Raw genomic sequence first — 24,902 nt, forward strand, 5'->3', positions numbered from 1 at the left:
GTCAATGTTAAATTTGCTATTCTATTTTATCAACGTTCTACCTGCCAAGGCGTGAAGTTGTGTAGATTTGCACAGCTCCTGTTGTTGAAGGGGCCTTTCTTCTCTTGACATGACTGGAGGTTTTGTAAGGCCTGGGCTACGACATGAGCTGATGTGTAAATATTATAAGACGTTCTCAGGTTGGAGGCATCAGTATAGACGTTCTCAACAGTCTCAAGAGTCTCGTTTCCTGAACACACCTTTGAAGAACCATTCAGAACCAGATTATTGTGGTCCAAAAATTTGCAGCTGAAAGTCATTTCCCAAAAATTTTGAGTTTCCATTTTACCTATTATCTTAAATGGATGGATGTTTTTCAGATAGGCCTTAAATCCTGGGATGGTTGAACTGTGGTAGGCAAACCCTAAGGATCCAGATAGTAGAGAAGTATATTTGTCTACCAGAAGTACAGAGGAAATGGACCAAGCTTCACTTGCTATAAAGATCTTTCCAGTGATGTTTTGCCTGATCATTTCATCTAAAATTGGGATGAAGAAGATGTCGATGGAAAACATGATAATAACCTTTGCCGTGGATTGCTCTATAATACGAGTGATGTGTGGAGCATTTCTATCTGCCCGGTTGAGATGAATGAATTCTGTAAATGCCACGCAAGCTCCAGCTTTTAGAATCTCTTGTGTAATGATGTGCATCCCTTGTTGTCCATAGTCATTTCCCATTCCCACCATTCCCACCCATGTCCATCCAAAATGCAAGACCAATTGAGCCAGTCCTTGTGACTGAAAGGCATCACTGGGTACGGTCCTGAAGAAGGAAGGAAACTGCGACCGATCGCTTAGTCGAGAGCTTGTAGCATAGTGACTTATCTGTGGGGATAGAGAAGAGAAATACAGGTATAAAAATCAAAAGGTTTCCTCAGGGGTCAAGTCCTGGGAATAAAAGTGTGGGAACTCAAGCAAGATTTCTACTCAAGGGCTGGTCATGCAGGACTCCTGCTAATGGGAATGGTGTTCCTATTGAAAAAAATAAAAGGTGCAGGGACTCAGTTCCCAAGCGTTCCTGCAGGACTTGAGCCCTGGGTTTCCTCCAAGAACGGTGCTACTGCAGTCTGTGGTTGTATCTGATATTGTAGTTTGGCTTTAAAGGGGTACTCTGTCCCTAGAAATCTTATCCCCTATCCAAAGGATAGGGGATAAGATGTCTGATAGCAGGGGTCCCTCTGCTGGGAACCCCTGTGATCTCCTTGCCACACCCAGCATTCTTATAGAGCATTGGGTACAGCGCCAGAGGCCCCCTCAATTTAAGCCTATGGGAGGGGGCGTGATGGCCATAGACTTGCATTGAGGGGGCTTGGCCGTGACGCCACAAGCGGGGCATAACCATGTTGTCACGAGCCTCCGCCCCGCATCACCAGTCATCTGGCACGGATCGAACTTTACTCCATGCATCGGATGTCTGGGGTGCTGCAGCTGAGATAGGGGATAAGATGTCTAGGGGTGGAGTACCCCTTAAGGACATGAATGGCGCTGAGCTGCAATGCCACTCAGGTCTTGTGATCAGATGTGACTCTATTAGTAAGAATTGACAAGTAAAACTTCAAACAAAGCTTGCATGAAACCTAATGCCATACTTGGACAATGCATGACACAAGGAGGGGGGGGGGGGGTTGATACCAGCATACTATTTTGTTAAGCCCCACTATTCTGATGTCATTCAAACAAGTCAAGCCCAATTCTACTCATGTCTGCGGGGAGAAATGCTGTAAAATTTAGTTTTAATAGGGTGTGCAGGGGGATGGAGCAGAGAGAAAATGCAGCATTGTGCAGAGGAGGATGGTGCATTGAGGATTAGTAAATGATGCGAGAAACAAGTCAAGGGGACTATGTTAGTACATTCCACACCATTTTTTCTTTCAAGGTCTCTGGATAACCCCTTTAACTCTTTGGGGACACTTTCCAGTGGTGTCTATACATCGTTGGACACTGTCCCCTGTCGCTCTGTGCTGGCCAAGCACAAGGGGATAACTAGATATGCTTAGCATCCTTAGTTAACCCCTTCTGGGATATACAGTATGCAGCAATCTATATATATGACTGTATACTGTAAGGAGACATCCTTGCCCTTGTACAGGGTCTTCTTGATTCTGCAGCTTTGCCTCTAATGACATCATGGCCACAAAAGGCAGAACAACAGAAGAAAGAAGCTGGTGTACAGGAACTTGGACATGTAAGTGAGGCTTTTTTTATTTTACATTTTTTTAAAGCATGTCAAAGAAAACGTGTCTGAACTTTGTGGGTGTTCTCCCCGACACATGTATGAATGTTTGCTGAGATGGTATATTTTGAAATATCTGATGCACAAATCTGTTGCAACAGGGCTTTCAAATGTTGCGTGTAAATATATGTAGACATTTATCAAGAGGTGCATCCTATTGATAAGTGCCGGCAGTGCTCTACTACTCTACCACGTGCACGGCAGAAGCGCAAAAACTAAAAAGTTGCAAGGGTTAGTGCATGACTCCTTTAATGTCATTTAGATTTCTCCTTGCCATGACTGTTCTGACATGCTGAAGATCAGGTTGGTACATCTGTGAAGAATTTTTAGAGGTCCACATTACATAATATTGTAAACCAATTGGAGGGTTGGCTATTGAAGAGCTATATTTTGAAATTAAACCAATGCTCCAATAAGGAACCCTAACTTTTCTACCTACATCACCCTGGGCTCTCAGGTTCATGAACAGCTTACGAATCATATAGGGCTTCTATTACATTTACCTGTGGATATCTGTAAAGACCCAGAATATGAGCCATAAGAATGGAGTAGGTCGACATTGAATGTCCAAGGATTGCAGCCAGTGGTGGCTTTCCCAACCATAAATAATTTGGTATTGCATGATTTTGTCCAGTGATCATCCCTAGGGTTCCCTCCAACTCCTTGTATAAGGCAGAACAAGAGTCATAGGCCACAAAGCCCAAGGTGATATTTGGAAGAACTTCTGGATTTCTATTGATTTCCTCCACTGCAAACCTCAAAGCCTGGAACTGCTGGTAAGTCTCAAATAAAAACCTGTGGTGGTAAAACAAGAGGGTTGGTGAAAAAACTTAATCCACTATTACACATTTTCATATGAAATATACTCCCAATGTTCTAAATAGTTTTTCAACTTGAAAATCATTAGAACAATTTATTGGAAGTGTGACCCTTTGGACTTTTATCAGTAAGTTACCATGTAGCTGTGCTCCAACAAACTATGTGAAAGAGTTCTAAGCAGTGGCGGCACTAGACCAGGAGCGAGTGGAGGGGTGAGCATGTTTTTTTTTTTTTTTATGCTCCCAGTACATGTCCCAGATAGAATAGATATTGACCCAATATAACACATGAAAATACCCCAGTGGAAAAACGGGTAAGTTATCAACTGCAAATTTCACAAGATCCCTAACCAGGGATCACTAGTACCCTTTATTATAATCCCTACTCTTAAACATAACTCCAACACATGTGATTAACAACACATTTGCTAGTATGAAGGTGCCTATAGTGCTTCACGTGTTTACTGTCAGTGTGGGGCCAGCGTCCGCTTTCACACAACGCTGTGACTCTTACATAATTTATAACTATTGATGGCTGCAGTCATAACAACAGATAATAAACATGAACTGGCAACACAGGTTGATTAAAAACTCTTGGCATGTTTTGCTTTTAAGAGGTCTTGGCTCTGATGAAGCTCTTAGGTGCAAAACATGTCAGGGCACCCAATCTCACCTCCCGGTCTTGGGACAGTGCTTTGTCAATTTACATGATGTTTGATCTGAAATATCATGATGTTCTCAACATCAACAGGTCTTCATTACCAGCTGGTTTTCATTTATGATATTTAAAACATTCTAGCATCAGTGATGTTTTTGAATTTTTCATCCAATGTCATCCAATAGACAACAATACTGTTTCTCAAAAATGGTCACTTTAAGGACAACACTCATAGGTTAATGTACCTTCAGCCTAAGCAAGACATTATATTTACCAGGTACAGATACCCTGATTGGGGGGCTCTGTGAATGTTATTGTTGGGGCCACGTGGCCTGTATGGAAGGGGATTATTGCTCCTATAAAGATATCTCCAGTCTCATATATCAGTGAGAGGTCCGATGATCTTAAGTTGCAGCTTCCCCCAGTTCCATGAGAGACTGGAATGAGGTAGACGATGAGGTGCCAGAGGGATCTGTAGATATGGGCTATTGTCCTACAGTGGACAACAAAATAATAATCATGAAAAATAAACAAACACAAGGAAAATGAAGACATAGCTATGAAAAATCTAACATAACACCCCCATTAATAATAATTGTGAATATTTGAATTTGTCAACTCTACTTTAAAGCTTTACTGTCATTAGTAAGAATTAGTAAGAATAAAAAAAATGCTTAAATCAGTGTAGTAATAGGTCCTAAGACCTGTATGCATAATAATATGCATGTGTTAATATATAAAATACCTTTTGATCTATGTTTTCCTGTGCTCAGTCTTTCTTAGTCTTTTGAATTTCTCTCAGAGGCTGGGGGTGTTTCCCCTGGAATATGATAAGCTCCTCTGCTCCCCCCCTCCCCTCTCCCCTGCCATGAGTTCTGCACAAACATTTTTACATTTGCAAAACATACTGTCTAAATGCATGCTCCATGTAACTTTAATGCAGCCATGCATGCTCTATATAATTTTAATGCAGCCATGCATGCTCTATATCACTGTAATGCAGCCATGCATGCTCTAAATAATTATAATGCAGCCATGTGAAAGTACAGTATATTTTACATCTTTGTAAGCAAAGTGCATGCTTTTTATAACCCTAAAGCAGCTATGTGAACCTATATGGTGCAAATACACAAGAAATAAGTTCGTCAAAGGACCAAAGAGAAACCATTTTGCATATAAATAATAGTTTAGCACCTTGTATTGCTTATAACTGTGCATGTGGATGCTTCTCAAAGACTGCAGCTGTCTGGATCTTGTCTGTGCTCTGAGGCAGAGAATAGAGATAACCACACCTCCCTCCCCCTCCCCTCACATAATTTGCTCTTTTTTTATTTTAAAGGACCAAAAAGGCTGTATTTTCTGGGTTCATTGGCAAAATTAATAAGACAGAGATCGCTAGTGGCCATTTTTTATACCCTTTTTTCACATCTTTAGCAATCACATTTTTTAATATAGTATATTAGGAAAATGCTTAGTTTTTAAGGAAGTATTAAATGAAAATAAGTTGTTTCTAACGCTTTAACCCCTTCTGGCTGGTGGTAGAGAACCTTTTTCTGAATTGGGCTTACTGGAATCAGCATAAATCCATATTCACAATGTGGTAGGGCCCTGGATCTTAGCGAACATAGTATAGTATTGGGTCTTGGTATAAGGCAAACACAGTCCACTGTTTAATATATATATATATATAAAAAAAATATTTTTACCATCAATTTCTGGTGTGGTGCACCCAACATTCGAGAGACCTTGTGTTCTCATTCCTGGCTTAAGAGTTGGTAGTACTTGTACAGACTTTTCATAGACACCAATAGGAGCATCAGACACAGCTTAATGCGAGAACTTGACTATTTTTAATGTTCCCATTCCTTTATATAGCAAATAACTCTCAACTTGGAAAAGGTACATGAGGACCCTTGTTTTTGGAAACGGTGGGACTCAACCCCCTTTTTATCATCATCTGACAGGTCAAAAAAGTACAGAAGAGGATTTTGTTGGACAACCATTTTCAATACCCCACTCCCCAATGCCCTCTGCACTCACATAGTCCAAGAAGATATGGTGAGTTTCTGGCGGGGTCCTCTTTAGTTTGTATATGACATGATGAGAACACTCTAAACCTAGACCTGTATTTTTTGGGAACAAAGTTACATTGCCTGAAAGAAATAAGCATTTCCTTGGAATAACTTCTTTCCAACCTAACTCAAGAACATTTTGTAGGCCTCTGTCCGAGATAGAGGTAAGTCTCCAGATGTACAGGTAGATTGTTTAGTGTATAGACCCTTTAGAATAAGGATTCCCTGGCATGATTGGTGGGTCATATATGACACAGACAGACTGGTTTTATGAAGGACTGAAGTTGTCAATCAAAAATTGTCAAAGGAACTCAAGCGTTAACAGAGAGGTGGCTGTGGAAATAGTGTTTCTTTTTTGGCACTGTCCCTTATAAAGGGGCAGTCTACATATAGAAAGGGCAAACTACATACAGGGGCAAGCTAGGGTACCTCTATAATGACTTGGAAAAACATTTGTGTGTAGCATCAATCACCAATACCAGTAACATCGCATGCCTCACCATAGAGAAGCCGTTCCAGCCCTCACATTAGGTGTGAGCTAATGTAGTGTTTGACCAAATATTTTTAAATTGATAATTTTTTAAATTTTAACAATGATTTTATTAATATCCAAATGACCCTTGGCAGAAGAAAGGTTTTCCCCCCACCTGTTCTAGGCCATAGACTAAATAGCACAATGCCAGTCAGCTGCGTCTAAGGGGAACATGATATTGTAGTTAATGGCATTTGCTTAAACGGGTATTCAAAGAAAAAAAAAATTTTTTTTTTTAGATCAACTGGCAGATTTGTAAATTACTTCTATTAAAAAATCTTAATCCTTCCAATAATTATCAGCTGCTGAAGTTGAGTTGTTCTTATCTGTCTGGAAACAGTGCTCTCTGCTGACATCTCTGCTTGTCTCAGGAACTGCACAGAGCAGAATAGGCTTGCTGTGGGAATTTGCTTCTACTCTGGACAGCTCCCGAGACACGTGTCATCAGAGAGCACTTAGACAGAAAAGGACAACTCAACTTCAGCAGCTCATAAGTACTGAAAGGATTAAGAATTTTTTATAGAAGTAATTTACAAATCTGTTTAACTTTCTGGAGCCAGTTGATATATAAAAAAAAGTTTTTTCCTGGATAACCTCTTTAAGTTCAGTCTAATTTTAAAGCTTTGACATTTTCAGTTCACTAGAGGCAAAGAATAAAAATACTCCCTGTTAGGCTATTACATTTTATTAGTAATCTGACTTATCTTATATAGTGCTTCTTATACTATGTCTTATAACCCCCTTGAGAGTCTTCTCGGATGACTAGAGAAGTCTTCCTCCCTTTGCTATTGTATTTTTTAACCCTGTCATCTCCAAAGGTTATAATGACCACATATAACAATATTGAATGCCTGTATACACTTATAATGGTCACATTTTCCATTTGGCTGAAGAGGTCAGCTCCTATGACTGACCCTGTGGTAAAATACCCAAAATGCAAATGAACAATGTTTTTTAACCTGCTCAGGGGTCTTTATCAAATGTGGTCAAGGCCTGAAGATAGTTGATTCTGTTGGAGTGTCGATGTATTTTTGAGGTATCCAAAGAGCGTTGACCCTATAGCGTTGACTAGTTGAGTAAAACCCTAGTGGAGAAAATTGATACCCACAGGACCTGGAGATATGCCATACTCAATACTGGTTAGTCATGATGACCTTATATTCTGCTGGCTACCTACATACAATTATGGTTACACAATACTATATTATAAAATTAATCGTCAATATACCCTAAACCATAATGTATAATACTAATGTGATAACAGCCTCCCCACACTGTATAATAATCCTGCCGATCACATTACACTATAAAATACACGTTGAATCCTACCTCATCCTCTCTGTGGTAACGCTGACTCTTCTTCCCACTGACATCTCTTTATATACACACTTATCCCACAGGTCTATCCCTAAAGAATAATCTTGTGTCCTCAAGAGGGCTGTTGGACTATTATTGACTCACATAGTGTATTATAGGCATTACATACATTGAACCAGGTACAATATACATAACTACACTATGAAGTAAGAGCAGCTACAGCCCCCAGGAGGCCCTGGTCTCATAAAGTTGTGCTAGAAAGTTTCCATATGTTTCTGAATATACAATTTCTGGCTCTGCAGGACCTACATTCAATAATATTTTTCATCTAAATCATAAGAATAGATAAAGAGGGTTGATCACACAAAAATATGTACTAGAGTACACTTTTTTCATTGATGCATTGATGCGCTCTCGGCTGCGGCACCCTAGACAACTTCGCTCCATGCTGGATGACGGGCGATGCGGAGCGGAGGCTCGTGACGTCACAGCCATGCCCCCTCAATGCAAGTCTATGGGCGGAGACGTGATGGCCGTCACGAGCCTGCGATGCTCTAAACGAATGCTGGGTGCCACAGGGAGATCGCGAGGGTCCCCAACGGCGGGGATAGGGGATAAGATGTCTAGGGGCAGAGTACCCCTTTAAGTCCAATGTGAAACCCCTCTTGGCATCCTGGCTGACTGACACGTGTATCTGTGGGGCAAGCAGTCAAGGAATATGCATGTCATAGCAATGACATTATCTGAAAATGGAGGTGACAGCTCTCCGTGGTGTGATAAAAGAGGATTGTGTGGAAATAAAAAAACAAGTCGCTCACCTGATGAAGTTGTGTACCCACATACACAACAACGGTGAGCATATAATATAGAAGTGTCCGCAGCCTTCCGGTCAGTAATGGTAATCGGGAGAGAAAAGCTTCAAGAAAGACGCTTCAACGTGGCGCAGGACACAAGCAGCAGGTAGGTAAAAGCCAAGGTGTTTTATTTCCCAGAATGCAATGCGTTTCACTGCCGCAGCAGCTTAATCGGTCATAGGTAAGAATATGACATGGTTTGTTCGTTGTTACCTGCCCTTGCTTCTTCCAATCTGACCCCCCCTCAACCTTTGCACATTTCTCACAATTCATCCATACTCACTATACACAGCCCTTCCAATCTTAACACTTCTACTTCATCCCAGGCATTACACCTGTCATCCCTCACCCTTTGTCCCTCTCCACTATCAGACACTTCTTTTTTAGATTACCGTTCAGAATCAACTCATGTCCTTCATTTACACCCTCATGCCTCCAGTACACTACCCCAACACATAACTCACTACTTTCCACTACTGACCAAAAATTATCCAAACAAACCCTCATTAAAAAGAAAACATCTTATAGAGGGTGTAGAGGAGAACATTTATGCAGAGTCCATTCCACACAACCTGGAACAATCCAAAAAGAAAAAAGAAAATTGTTTAATTTATCCTCTTATCTCCTTTCTGAAAGTGAAATAGATCTCCTTTCAAAAGGATTATCATTTTGTCCGGTATCCAATCCTAACCAGTTTCAACTTTTTTTTGGACCTAAATCAATATATTAGAAAATTAACACTCACCAGACATTTTTCTATGTTAACGAATAACCAACACACAGTTACTACTACAAATTTTAATTGTGAAAACACTTCTGACTCTTCCTTTAAACATGTTGAAGTAAAATCACCCTCCTACTTCTACCCACTACATCATCGTGGGAACTTTTTAGAAACTTTTTATGCAGTAGTCATGACTGAGTTCAGTAATATTAATAACACCAACATTACATTTCAAAAAAGTGATAATCTCACTAACAGTGAACGGGCAGCTATAAAAAGTTTACAAAATAATAAACAAATTATCATACGCCCTGCAGATAAGGGGGGAGGGGTTGCCATCCTTAATCTTGGGGACTACATCCTTGAATCTTTGAGAATTCTTTCAGATAAAAATGATTACACTGTCCTTCCCTCAGACCCTTCCTCTGATTACCATCGGATCTATGTCGGTATCATCAATGGTGCCTCAGCCAAAGGTATATTCAATAAAAAAGAACTATCTTTTCTTAATATTAACCATTTTTCTCTTCCTCATTTTTATTATTTACCAAAACTACATAAAAGTTTGATTAATCCCCCAGGTCACCCTATTATTTCCAGCATTTCATCACTTATTTGAAAGATTCTTCACAACTCATTTCTGAACTTCAACAAATTAGTTTACCTTCTTCTTTTTCTTTTCTTACTTTAGATGTATGTTCGTTATATTCCAACATTGATACCGACCTAGGTCTGATGGTTATTCAAGATCTCCTTTTTGGTGATATTTCTTTACATACTGAATAAGCCACGTTTCTCTTACAATCCATATGATTCATTCTCGAACACAATGTTTTTTCATTTGATATTATTTATAAACAGATCAGGGGCTGTGCTACGGGACACGCTTTGCCCCCAGTTATGCTAACTTATTTATGGGGGCTTTCGAAGCCCTCCACATAGCACAGTCCCTGATCTATTCACCTTATATATTTCATTTTCGGAGATATATAGATGATCTTTTTTCTATGGACGGGCAGAGAAGAACAAGCCCACGAATTTGTTACCACTTTAAATTCCAACCAATGGGGGTTACAATTTACTTTAAACTATACCCCGAATAATATTAGTTTTTTAGATTTAGAAATCACAAATCAAGCCGGTCATATCTGTACTAAAACACATTTCAAGTCGGTAGACGTGAATAGTTTTTTAAACTATAATAGCTTCCACTATCCAAGTTGGCTTAAGGGGGTCCCTTTCAGACAATATTTGAGGGTCCGTAAAAATTGCACCACGAATGCAGATTTTTCCACACAAGCAAAAATACTGAAAAAACGATTTTTATCGAAGGGTTATCCAGCCCCCTTGTTAACACAAGCATACCACAGTGTTGAAAATAAAAAACAAAGTGATTTAGTTAAAGGTGACAAAGTACAAAATGAAAATGAAGAAGTTGACTCAGCAAAAATTTATAATAAATATTATTCTGGGCATAGTTAGTTATAATTTTATAACTAATTACAATCGAGCAGCCACACAGATACCGTATTTATCGGCATATAACACGCACTTTTTAGGCTAAAATTTTTAGCCTAAAGTCTATGTGCGTGTTATACGCCGATACACCCCCAGGAAAGGCAGGGGGAGAGAGGCCGTCGCTGCCTGCTTCTCTCCCCCTGCCTTTCCTGGGGTCTAGAGCCCTGCTGCCGGCCCTTCTCCCCCCCTGGCTATCGGCGCCACTGCCCATTCTGTCCCCCTGACTATCGGTGCCGGCGCCCCATTGCCGGCGCCGATAGCCAGGGGGAGAGAAGCAGCGCCGACAGCCAGGGGGAGAGAAGGGGCAGCGGCACCCATTGCCGGTGCCGCTGCCCCGTTGCCTCCCCCCATCCCCGGTCGCATAATTACCTGTTGCCGGGGTCGGGTCCGCGCTGCTTCAGGCCTCCGGCGTGCGTCCCCTGCGTCGTTGCTATGCACTGCACGGCGCGGCGCATGACGTCAGTGCGCCGCGCAGTGCAGCGCATAGCAACGACGCAGGGGACGTACACCGGAGGCCTGAAGCAGCGCGGACCCGACCCCGGCAACAGTTAATTATGCGACCGGGGATGGGGGGAGGCAACGGGGCAGCGGCGCCGGCAATGGGTGCCGCTGCCCCTTCTCTCCCCCTGGCTGTCGGCGCCGCTTCTCTCCCCCTAGCTATCGGCGCCGGCAATGGGGCGCTGGCACCGATAGTCAGGGGGACAGAACGGGCAGCGGCGCCGATAGCCAGGGGGAGAGAAGGGCCGGCAGCAGGGCTCTAGACCCCAGGAATGGCAGGGGGAGAGAAGCGGGCAGCGACGGCCTCTCTCCCACCGCCTTTCCTGGGGGTGTATCGGGGGTATACACGTGCACACACGCACCCTCATTTTACCATGGATATTTGGGTAAAAAACTTTTTTTACCCAAATATCCTTGGTGAAATGAGGGTGCGTGTTATAGGCCGGTGCGTGGTATACCCCGATAAATACGGTACATAATATTTTCAAGCGCAATTGGCATATTATTTTAAACGACCCTATTCTCAAGGATGTGGCATTACTTACAGGAGATCAAAAAATCTCCAAAATATGATAGCCCCTAATAGATAAAAAAATATATCTAATGACAACTCTTCCCCAATTATTTTGAAACCAGGATGCACCCATTGCGGAAAAAATAGGTGTTTATGTTGTGGTATGATGGATCCCTTTACGAATAAGTTCTCTTCTACATATACAAAAAAAATCATTGAATATTAATCAAGTTTTAAATTGTAACACCCAGTTTGCAATATATCTTCTTTCCCTTAGTTGTAAGCTTCAATATGTTGGACGTGCCATTCAGACCATACGGTGCCATATGTCTGAACACCGTTCGAATATTAAGAACCAATTCACATTACACAGTTTATCGCGGCATTTTACTATAGTTCACAATAATGATATTTCATCTCTTGAATCCATTTCAGTCAATAAACCCAATCGGTTCCAATATTTAATCAATAGAGAATCATACTGGATTTTTACACTTTCAACTTTAACACCGCATGGTCTGAATGAGACCATAGAGAATGCTCGTTAATTTGTCCAACCATTCTCTCTGGCCGCATTCCCTCCTCTCCCATTCCTTCCCCCCGTCCCCCTCTCTTGATCCCTTCCTCTTTTTTTGCTACAGATTTTTGTGTGGAATTTTTTTATATAAATTATTATTTAAAAAAAAATTTTTTTAACCCCTTAACGACGAAGGACGTATATTTACGTCCTCCACCGGCTCCCGCGATATGCCGCGGGGTCACGCGTCATATCGGGTCGGTCCCGGTGGCAATCAAAAGCTGGGTCCCGCGGCTAATACAGAACATCACCGATCGCGGTGATGCCCTGTATTAACCCTTCAGACGCGGCGATCAAAGCTGACCGCCGCGTCTGAAGTGAAAGTAACCCGGCTGCTCAGTCAGGCTGTTCGGGAGCCGAACAGCTAACAGGACACCAGGAGGGCCTTTACTTGCCTGCTCGGTGTCCGATCGACGAATGACTGCTCCGGGCCTGAGATCCAGGCAGGAGCAGTCAAGCGCCGATAACACTGATCACAGGCGTGTTAATACATGCCAGTGATCAGCATGAGAGATCAGTGTGTGCAGTGTTATAGGTCCCTATGGGAAAAGTAAAAAAAAAGTGTTAATAAAGGTCATTTAACCCCTTCCCTAATAAAAGTTTGAATCACCCCCCTTTTCCCATAAAAAAATAAAACAGTGTAAATAAAAATAAAAATAAACATATGTGGTATTGCCGCGTGCGTAAATGTCCGAACTATAAAAATATATAGTTAATTAAACCACATGGTCAATGGCGTACGCGTAAAAAAAATTCCAAAGTCCAAAAAAGCTTATTTTTGGTCACTTTTTATACCATTAAAAAATGAATAAAAAGTGATCAAAAAGTCAGATCAAAACAAAAATGGTACCAATAAAAACTTCAGATCAAAAAATGGGGCATGCCCCCCCCGGGATCAGACATCTTATCCCCTATCCTTTAATGCCCGTGGATTTAGAATGGGATGTCCTAAGAGCTCCTGCATTGTAATGTGTAGCTGCCCCAATAGCTAATATGTCTGTGGAGATAAAGCCATCTTCAATTATGACTCCAAAACCGTATGTGTTAAGATAATCGGGTTAAGATCTCCTATGAGAAATACACTTTCATCTGAATGTATTATGTAACCATTGTGACCTACTTACAGTAAAAATTTTTACATACTAAATAAAAACATCAAAAGCACATATTATCTTGATGTCATTTGTGGCGTTGGAACCTAGCTTTCCTCACAAGGTATTCTCGAGAGTTCATATTGGGTCGGAACAAGATTATGAAACATTTGGGAAGAAACATACAGATGACCAGAGCCCAACTTGAACAAAGAATGGCAAATACCTCCATAGCTGCAGTGTACTTTCCCTGAGCGCTAAGGTAGGCCGGAATAAAAGACACCCAGACACTAAGGAAGGCCAACATGCTGAAAGTGATGAATTTAGCTTCATTGAAGCTGTCGGGAAGTCTCCTGGCCATAAAAGCCACAATGAAGCTGATAGATGCCAAGAGGCCAAGATATCCCAACATGGACCAAAATGCCATAGTTGACCCTTCATTACATTCATAGCTGATTAGTTGTATTTCTGTATTAACATATTGAGGAAATGGAGGAGCAAGTGACACCCAAATGATACACAAGATCAATTGGAATATGGAACAAACTGATATGAATGAGAAAGAAACCCTAAGGGTTGTCCATTTTTTCAGCCGGCTGCCTGGTTTTGTAGCCATGAAAGCAAACACTACTGTCATAGTTTTGGCCAAGATGCAAGAGACACAAAGTGTAAAAACAATACCGAATGCACACTGTCGTAGAAGACACTTCTCAGTCTGGGGTAGACCAATGAATGCCAAGGAACAGAGGAAGCATAGAGTCAATGAGAACAGGAGAAAGCAGCTTAGATGGTAGTTGTTTGCCTTCACTATGGGACTGTTCTTATAGTTTATGAAAAACAATAATACAGAGGTAGGAACTAAGGAGGAAGTGACTGTGGTCACCGTTAAGGTTAAGCCTAATGGGTCTTCATAAGAGAGAAATTCTATGGCTTTTGGGAGACATGAAGATTTTTGAAGGTTTGGCCATTGATCCCATGGACACTTGAGGCAATCCAAAGCATCTTAAAAACAAAATAAACAAAAATTTATACAATTTAGTACATTGTAACTCATTGTAATGCTACTTTCACACTGAGTGTAGATAAGATGAACAGTTTCTTGCCTGTTTGGTTGGAGATTTCCCCTTGAGGACATGGAACACACTGAAAACAGCAGACAGGTTGTCCTCTTCTTGTCGCCTTCCTGAAACCTGGAGGACAGCTCTCACTGCAGACCGAGAGAGGAACCTAAGGGTATGCACATTGAAATGAAAAAGTAGCCTTTCCCATTATTTATTGTTATAATAAGTCTCCATATTTCCAGTTTCACACAGCCCATCAAATACGCACGCATGACACCTTCTATAGAGTCGTAGGAGCCACCATATACAGTGGCGATGATAAAAACCTAAATACAGTACTTTGACGGAACAAACTTAGATTAGACCATCTGCTTTGCTCCAGGTTCATTGCATTTTGAAAATCAAGTCTGCAACACCTATTAGTGGGCTTAGTTTTTATCCTCCACCCCAATCACATACAGGTAGCCATGAATGGCCATGAAGATATATTTTCATTGGTACATACAAATATATAGGTACTTTCTTATGTTATTTACCATTTGATTCCCATTAGGCCACTGGATGATACTTGTGTTTATATGAAAAACTTCATCTGAAAACCTAGTAGTGTCGTAGCTTCCGACCTTGATGTGTTTTATGGTATCGTCTGGACCCAGTTGCCAATTTACTATATCGTAGACTGCTGGAGGATCTCCATTCTTATCAAAATATAGTTCTTGTCCACTACTCAGTCTAATCCTTGTTCGTTTTATGTAGTTTAAAAGCTGTGACAAAAGATCATTACAGACAAGTATTGGGTGAACGTATCAAACAGATGGTCTTCAAAAGTTTATTAAAGCATACGAAAGGCCTAAAAGCTTGATCATATGAGGTTTGGCTATTGGGAATTCCGTCAATCACAAGAACAGGTTTCCTATGCCCCATTTGCTGAGAATAAAACCAGCAGGAGAGAGAAGCAGAGATATGGGTTGTCTACCTACATGCATTAGTGAGGGCTTGGGGTGATGGCACAGCCCAGTGGAGGCCGGACATGACAGGGTTTTAGGTGGGATAGGAGGCCCCTGGGAGGTAGCTTAGGGTTGGTGAAGAGTGGTGGAGGGACAGAGGATACGGAAGTACTGTAGGACTTACTGTCCTTTAGGAAGTATAAAAGTAACTAACACTAGCTACAGAGAGCTTCAGAGGCGAGGCGTGTGAGCACACTTAAATAGGCAACTGACCAGGTGTAGTCACACAAGGCACCTAATATTCCAAAGAGACAGAACCATGTATAGGCTAGGGTGTAACCACAGCAACAGAAAGCTTTGCCAGAAGCTAGAAAGGTATAAGCCTTTGGAAAAATCTGGGTCGAGTCATTACAATTTGTAGTAGGGCCTTTATTCCACTTCCTGAGCCACTAGAGTTTTGTTTTTTAAGAAGAGCCTAACACAGGTGCTGAGAGTGCTCATCGCTGGGCAATAAGAATAGCTGAGAGCCAGTCTGCCTAGAGAATCTGTGTAAGGATCTTGACCTAAAGTCCTGACATCTGCTAGCCTCCTGCGGGCCACTTGGCCACTTAATGTCTGTTTTGTCGGGTGGCTGGTAGTAAGCCACTTGTAGAGTAAGGGCAAGTTAAAGTGTTTAGTTAGCGCTGGACAAGCAGGTTTTGCTTTATGCCAATGTAAATACAGCTCAGTGTCATTGTCTCAGACACCTGTTTACTGCCATTGGCCTACATCTACCCAGCTAAACTCTTATAATTTACACAGCAGTAGTTTTTACTGGCACCACTTTTATGTTGTTTTGACTTTTTTATCACTTTATTCAGTTTTTTTTCTGGGATATGATATGGAACACAAAGGAATGCGATAATTTATTAGTTCGGTGATAACTAATATCCTTTATGCATTTATTTATTCAACTTTTTTTATTTGAAAAACAAATAGGAAAAGGGGGCAGATTAGAATATTTTTTAGGGGATTTTTTTTATATATATTTATTTTAACATTTTTAAACACTTTTAGAGGCCTTGCATAAGCAATCATCAGAATAGCCTATATAAATAAATTGCTTATATAGATCGTCTGCTATATGTCGGCTGTATCATTAACTAGGAGTCACAGCAGGCACCCAGGCCTGGTAAAGGCTTTGGGCTGCCATGAGAACCAATCGACACCCCTCAAAACTGTTGCAGGAATAAGATAGGACACTACTCTCTTTGTAAAAATTTTTTGCTATATGATCTGATGTCCTGGATTCTGCCGTGACTGGGTGGATTTTAGGCATTTATAAAATGAAAAGTGTCTACTTTTGTGAGACATGATGTTGTATGTAACATTATATGCACTTTATAAAGTATAGAAGATTCGAAAGCATGTGGACAGCTTATTCTTAACATTAACACCCCGAAACATTAAAGGGTACTCTGCCCCTAGACATCTTATCCGCTATCCAAAGGATGGGTCAGCACCCGGCGTTCGTTTAGAACGCTAGGTGCTGGCAGCGGGGTCGTGATGTCTCGGTCACGCCCCTCTTTATGTCAGGCCACACTCCCTCAATGCAAGTCTATGGGAGGGGGCGTGGTGGTGCCAAGCCCCCTCCCATAGACTTGCATTGAGAGAGCGTGATGTGACTTCATAAGGGGGCATGACTGTGACATCACGACCCAGCCGCACACAAAAAAGCGTTCTAAACGACACAACATCACAACCTTGCCGCCCGCACCTAGCATTCGGAACAAAATGTTCCGAACGCCAGGGCATCGGAGTGCCCCTTTAACTTCTTGTCTTTTTTTCTATCTGCATCATTCTACCATTACCGTATTTTGACACATGACGTCTTTCCAACAATTCCATACATATAAATTCTATTTTTTACATTCTTTATCTGAAACACTAAATACCTTCCAAGGCTGAAGCTTAGATAAGTCAGCACATGTCCAGTGAAGACCTGCATTTCCATCACTTTGACAGGATCTCAGGTCTTCCAAAGCCATGGCGATGATCTGTACCGCGGTGTAGGCGTTGTAGGTGACTCGTAAATGGTCAACATCATTGTAGCTGTTTGTTATGCTCTCGAGGTCTTCTGCTCCTGTGCATAGTTTTAATGGAGAAGTTAAAGAGCTTGTGATGTTGTTCTCCGTAAATTTACAATTAAAAGTTTTTTCCCAGAGAATTTTTGCCCATGTTCCTCCCGAAGGTTTGGATGGATGAACTTTGTTTAGGTAATCTTTAAATCCAGGAATTGTCCCACTGTTTACAGCTAGACCAATGGTGCCCAAAACAAGCCTTGTGTTCATTCCCTGGAAGAATTGTGAGGTCGACAATGTTTCGCAGGCAACAAATATCCTTTGGGTAACATCTTGTCTTACCATCTCAACTAATATTGGAAACAAGTCAATGTCCTTCGAGAAGACAACCACAACCCTGGCTGAAGATTGTTTTATTGTATTGACAATGCGTGGGGCGTTGCGATCTGGTTGACTTAGGATCATAGTTTCTGAGAAAGCAATACATGCCCCCGCCTTTATTATCTCTTGTCTGACAAGTTGAATCCCTTGTTGGCCATAGTCATTGTCCAAAGCAAGAAGTCCTATCCAAGTCCAACCAAAATGTAAAACCATCTGAGCAAGACCTTTGGACTGGAAAACGTCACTGGGGATAGTCCTGAAGAAAGATGGAAACTTTGTTCTGTCACTGAGGAGAGGGCTTGTAGAAAAATGGCTGATCTGTGTTGGAAAAAATAGATGGAGATGGGTTTCCATGTAAACAATATAACACTAAAGATTTTTTATGTTCTTCAACTAGTAGGACAGCTTCTAGTTTATAAACATATCTACTGCCTACTTAATTCTGTGAGCCAACACACTGCTCAACTCTTTTTGTTTGGTGGTTGGGCAGGCCAAATCTCAGGTAGCACCATTATGAACCATTCCTTTAGGCCTTACATTTCATATAACACATTCTGAATATCTGCCATGTTGCAGGTGATACACAGTCTAGGGCCTCATTTGTTGGCTGAAGAAAATAATGGTGCATAAAGGGAAAGGCTGATGCACCCATATCAGTCATTGAACTTGATTCTGTTTCAGATTCTCTTGTATGTACAGGAACAGGGACTCCTGTCAACGACCCTGCTCCTGTACACTGAGTGATTAAGCATACACTGCATGTCAGTAAATGATAGTGATGAATCCTGCACTCACCGCGTCCACCGCTATAAACAAAGAGGCTTCACGGAGGGAGATAGACTGTTGACGGGGGCTCAGAGGCAACGACCGGTGGTTTCGTGCTAATGAGCACTTTATTGTGCACGAAAGCACCCGTCGTTACCTCTGAGCCCCTGTCAACAGTCTCTCACCCTCCATGAAGCCTCTTTGTTTGTAGTGGTGGACGCGGTGAGTGCGGGATTCATCACTATCATTTACTGCTGTATTATCCATGTTCCCTCTTTATCCGTGCACCACTCATAACACCCCACTATTTGATATAGATCCACTGTCTTCACATAATTTCCCAGGTGCTGGATTAATTAAAGGGGTATTCCGGGCAAAAACATTTTATCCCCTATCCAAAGGTTCTGCTGGGCCCCCCCGCGATCTCTCTGCAGCACCCGCATTCTATGCGGGGGCTGCGTCTCTAGTTTAGGAAACCTCCGAGTTTTCGGGACTGGAGACTTGATGTAATGCTACGCCCCCTCCATTCATGTCTATGGGAGGGGGCGTGATGGCCATCACGCCCCCTCCCATAGACATGAATGGAGGGGGCATGGCGTGACGTCACGTCCCCAGTCCTGGAAACCCGGAGGTTTCCTAAACTGGAGATGCAGTCCCCACATAGAATGCGAGTGCTGCAGGAAGATCGCGGGGGGCCCCAGCAGCAGACCCCCCGTGATCAGACATCTTATCCCCTATCCTTTGGATAGGGGATAAAATGTTTTTGCCTGGAATACCCTTTTAATCTCAGGATTTTGAATTGTGCCTCCTCTTCTCTTTTAGCAATGCCATACACTGTATGTCTTGTGGCTCAATAAACATCTGACGCAGCAGGCAGTTTCCAAATGTATTGAGAAAGCGATGATGCATACAGCATTGCTGCTTACCTCCAGGTGGCCAACACATCTTCTGGGCCAGTCCAGAGACTGTTAACTTTGGCATGAGTCACCAATAAATAAAATTAAAAAATCCCCAAAAATTTGGATTTGAAGTTTAAATCCAATATTGTTGAGGGAAAAATTTGAAGTGAATTAAGTTAGTTTAGAAAAAATGTGTTCATCTATAGTCGCAGCCATTGAGAATGCACAGGCACACCAAGGCCCCTGAGTATAACGTATTGCACTTTATATATGTGTATTACTTAAATGGGTACTCCGATGGAAACATTTTTTTTTTAAATCAACTGGTGCCAGAAAGTTAAACATTTTTGTAAATGATTTCTGTTAAAAAAATCTTAATCCCTTCAGTACTTATCAGCTGCTTTATTCTCCACGGGAAGTTCCCTTTTTTTAAGGACTTTTCTGTATGACCACAGTGCTCTCTGCTGACACCTCTGTCCATGTCAGGAACTATCCGAAGCAGGAGAGGTTTGCTATGGGATTTGCTCCTGCTCTGGACAGTTCCTGACATAGACAGAGGTGTCAGCAGAGAGCACTGTGGTCAGACAGAAAAGAAATTCAAAAAGAACATAACTTCCTCTGAAGCATACAGCAGCTGATAAGTACTGGAGGGATTAAGATTTTTAAAGGGTACCTCTCATAAAAAAAACTTTTGATATATTATAGATTAATGTATGCAGAATAACTTTACAATTGCATGTTATTAAAAAATATGCTTCTTTCTATTTAATTTTCCACTTTGAAGAAATGGCCACTAGGGGTCTCCCTACCAGTCCTGGCAGCAAGCATTTCAGACTCATGCTTGAGCATTTCAGACTCATGCTTGAGTCCTAAACACTACGAGCTGCCAGTCTGCTTTGTTCACAAAGGAGAACACTCAGAGCTGCCAGCCTGCTTTGTTCACAGCCTGTTTGGCTGTGAACAAAGCAGGCTGGCAGCTCTGAGTGTTTAGGACTCCAGCATGAGTCAGAAATGCTTGCTGCCAGGACTGATCGGGAAAAATACAATAGAAAGAAGCATATTTTTCATTAACATGCTATTGGAAAGTTATTCAACATTCATTAATCTAAAATATATCAAAAGTTTATTTGATGAGAGGTACCCTTTAAAGAATGGCATTTACAAATCTGTTTAATTCTCTGGCACCAGTTGATTTGAAAAGAAAAAAAAAATAATAATAATAATAATAATAATTTCCATCGGAGTACCCCTTTAATTAATTATACATGTTGTCCATTACTACAGAATTCAGGACATATATTTTTACTGCACATCACTTATTGGATTTTCATATATTTGCCTCTTCATGCTCTTAATGTGCATATTTGGGGTTTTTCATACTACTCACTGTGGTGGAGTCCCCTAGGTCCGGTGTTTTGTATCATTTTGGATTTTTATGCATGTGTATGTCTGAGCAAACACATATTATTTACACTGTGCACCCAGTATACCTACCTATTATATTCCATAGGGCTTGTAATTTTTATGAGTCTCGTAATATTTTATTATGACTTAACCCCTTAAGGACCAAGTGTTTTTCCGTTTTTGCACTTTTGTTTTTTCCTCCTTATCTTTAAAAATCATATTAGGGCTTTTTTTTGCACCACCAATTCTACTTTGTAATGACATCAGTCATTTTACCTAAAACTCTATGGTGAAACGGAAAAAAATAATAATAATTGTGCAACAAAATTGATGAAATAACACCATTTAGAAATTTTGGGGGCTTCCGTTTCTATGCGGTACATTTTTCGGTAAAAATGACACTTTATCTTTATTCTGTAGGTCCATACGATTAAAATGATACCCTACTTATATAGGTTTGATTTTGTCGTACTTCTGGAAAAAATCATAACTACATGCAGGAAAATTAATACATTTAAAATTCTCCTCTTCTGACCCCTATAACTTTTTAGATTTTTTTGCGTATGGGGCTGTATGAGGGCTCGTATTTTGGGCCGAAGATATTATTGGTACCATTTTTGTTTTGTTTGCTTTTTATTAATTTTTTTTTAAGGTATAAAAAGTGACCAAAAATACGTTATTTTGGAATTTGGATTTTTTTCGCGCGTACGCCATTGACCATGCGGTTTAATTAATGATATATTTTTATAGTTTGAACATTTACGCATGTGGCAATATCACACTTTTAATAAGGAAGGGGTTAATGGGTGTGTTTTTAAACTTTTTTTAAAACTTTTTTTTACACTTTTAGTCCCCTTAGGGGACTTTTAGGAGGAATCATTTGATTCCTCATACAGATCAATGTGGTTTCATAGAACCACATTGATCTGTGTGCTCTGCGCTCGATTAATAAAGCCTGGTCCTGCCAAGCTTTATCATTCGCAGGGCAGGAGCCCACATGGAAGGAAAGGTAAGCCCTCCGGCTACCTCAGAAGTGGATCGCCATGGACGGGATAAATGCACCTTTAGATGCTGCTGTCAGCTTTGACAGCAGCGATCTAAAGGGTTAATAGCCGACCGCGGCATGTTGGCTATTAACGCCGCCCCCCAGCTACAGGAATCAGCTGGGGGCCAGCCGGTATGATGCAGGCTTGAGTCAGGAGCCCGTACCATACCCCGTTAATGGCACGTAGACGAGTATACACGTCCATGGTCGTTAAAGGGGTACTCCGGTGGAAAACTTTTTTTTTTCTTTTTTAAATCAACTGGTGCCAGAAACTTAAGCAGATTTTTAAATTACTTCTATTAAAAATCTTAATCCTTCCAGTACTTATCAGCTGCTGTATACTATAGAGGAAATTCTTTTATTTTTGGATTTCTATTCAGTCTGACCACAGTGCTCTCTGCTGACATTTCAGGAACTGTCCAGAGCAGGAGAAAATCCCCATAGCAAACATATGCTGTTCTGAACAGTACCTAAAATTGACAGAACTGTCAGCAGAGAGCACTGTGGTTGTGACAGAAAAGAAATCCCAAAAGAAAATAATTTCCTCTGTAGTATACAGCCGCTAAAAAGTAATAATATAGAAGTAATTTACAAATATGTTTAATTTCTGGCACCAGTCAATTAAAAAAAAAAGTTTTCCACCGGAGTACCCCTTTAATAAAAGGTATTTTTTATGGATTTTTTTTTATTTTCAATCTGTAAGGCCCAACAACTAATTTTTAAAGCAACCAAATATTTAAACACCACCTCTGCCAATAAGGTTGACCATTGTAGACCCCATGAAATCTGTCCTGGCTGAGCTTATTTATCATAAGATGCCATCTAGACGATCATCCGGTAGCTTTTTGGCCAATATAGTCCTGTTGTAACTGCCCAATACCCTTTTGAATCTATGTCTACATGAGGATCCTGTGGTCTTCTAGTTGGACTTGTCCAGCCCCGTTCTCACTGCCCAAATTCCTACAGACACCAATGTATAAATGTATCATTCATTACCTGAGGGTATCTAAGAAGACCCAAAATATGAGCCATGAGAATAGAATGTGTGGAGGATGTATGACCAATGACTGAGCCTAAGGGAACTTCTAGACATCTGTAGTTGGGAACGGCTTTGGTTTGTCCTGTTACCACCTGTAACAATCCAGTTATACTGTGCTGGACAAAAAGGCAAGAATCATAGGCCTGGAAACCCAACGTGATGTTCGGGAGAAGCTCACGACTTCTGTTGATCTCTTCAATTGCAAAGATCACCGCTTGGAGCTGCTGGTAGTTCCCAAGACCAAACCTTTAGATAGAAAACATATCAATATTTTTAAATTATATGGAAAGTTAGTGGAGATATGAATGCATGGCGAATGACACCTTTTATAATGTATGGATCGAGAAGTCACCAAATAAGGACACATCGACAAACAGCTGGGTGGCGACCACAGGGCCGGAGTATTGTGACGTCCAACTCCGCCCCCGTGTGACGTCACCCCCCGCTATGCAAGTCTATGGGACTTGCATAGCGGGGGCGGGTGACGTCACACAGGGGCGGAGTCGTGACGTCACGATACTCCGGCCCCGTGGTCGTCACCCGGTGAATACAAGATTGCGGGGGTCCCACGCGGTGAAACATCTTATCCCCTATAAGAGCAGCATATGTTTGCAATGGGGATTTCCTTTTACTCTGGACATTTCCTAAAATGGACAGAGATGTAAGCAGAGAGCACTGTGCTCATGATGTCAGAAGAGAGCTCTGTGTTTCAAAAAGAAAATAATTTCCGCTGTAGTATTCAGCAGCTAATAAGTAAAGGAAGGATTAAGGTTTTTTAATAGAAGTAATTTACAAATCTGTTTAACTTTCTGGCACCACCGGAGTACCCCTTTAAGTTCAACGAGCTTCTATTACCCCAAAATTTTTGAGTGAGACCAGGCTTGGCTTGCTCATCGAACTGGCTTAAACAGGCTGTCAGCATAGGGCTGGTCCATGAAAAATAATAAGAAAGAGCAGTAGTAAAGTCTTGGTAACTGTCGGTGCTATAACGTTCTGCTTCCTTACGTGGTGCAGGTGGTCCAGGGAGGTCTCTCGGTAAAGGTGTTATGGTGGTACACACTGTCCAGATGCAGAGTTATGATTATGCCAATCACTATATCTCCAGCCTGTCTTATTCCATCCAGCTCTGTTTTATCCAGGCTGCATTGGGAATTTTCAGAGTATACAGCATCAATGCACCTAGAGAGGATGAACACCCAGACGCCCGTATATTTGCTGGCCATGTTTCTCCTCATAGGCAAAAGTACCTGGAAATATAATTAGTTAGTAGTTAGTATGTAGGTTTCCAGTCAAGTTTCTGCCCAAACTTTCAAGGTACTGTATTTTATAAGTGGACCATAGGACTACGGAAGTGTACCATATGACTAAACCAGTATTCATACCTCCGATTATGGCCTCTACCCAATGCCAATTTATACTGCCATACAAGATTCCATCATTCATGGCCTGATCTTCTCATATTGTCCCACATGTATTCTCTGATACTCTCAAGATCTCTTTCTCTCCTAAAGTCTGCTCCTCACACAACCACCTCCTACATTTCTCCCACACATCCTTCATCTGTAAAACTTAAGAAGCACCCTAAAAAAACACACCATCTAAAGGTTCTTCGCTCTCCTTCTGTCTCATACCCTCTTCTCTTGTAGATAGCATGCCCCTTAGACTCCTCTCCCCCTGTATCAGTGCACTTGAACCTTACTTGAACTTTCCGATAGGGATGATTGCTTCGCAACCTGCAGATGTCTTCTTGAGCTCAACCACTCGATCACCTACAGTCCTCAGCATATCAGCTCATGGGTATCACGAATCCTGTCAAATCACATTCACGGGCATTAACATTGGTAGTTTTCAAAG

General features: G+C 41.4%; 1 protein-coding gene across 1 annotated transcript; it reads right to left on the minus strand.

The window, feature by feature from the left end:
- Positions 1–29: 29 nt before the first annotated feature.
- On the minus strand, positions 30–24,271 carry LOC130367279 (extracellular calcium-sensing receptor-like). Its single transcript, XM_056569685.1, has 8 exons — positions 24,054–24,271; positions 23,006–23,294; positions 17,390–18,214; positions 15,045–15,272; positions 14,551–14,674; positions 13,555–14,449; positions 2,778–3,069; positions 30–866 (listed from the first exon to the last, which is right to left on the minus strand). The coding sequence occupies exons 1-8, from the start codon at positions 24,269–24,271 to the stop codon at positions 30–32; spliced, it is 3,708 nt and encodes a 1,235-aa protein (XP_056425660.1).
- Between the last annotated feature and the right edge of the window lie 631 nt (positions 24,272–24,902).

Source organism: Hyla sarda, chromosome 4 (genome assembly GCF_029499605.1).
Source record: "Hyla sarda isolate aHylSar1 chromosome 4, aHylSar1.hap1, whole genome shotgun sequence".
Taxonomy (NCBI): domain Eukaryota; kingdom Metazoa; phylum Chordata; class Amphibia; order Anura; family Hylidae; genus Hyla; species Hyla sarda.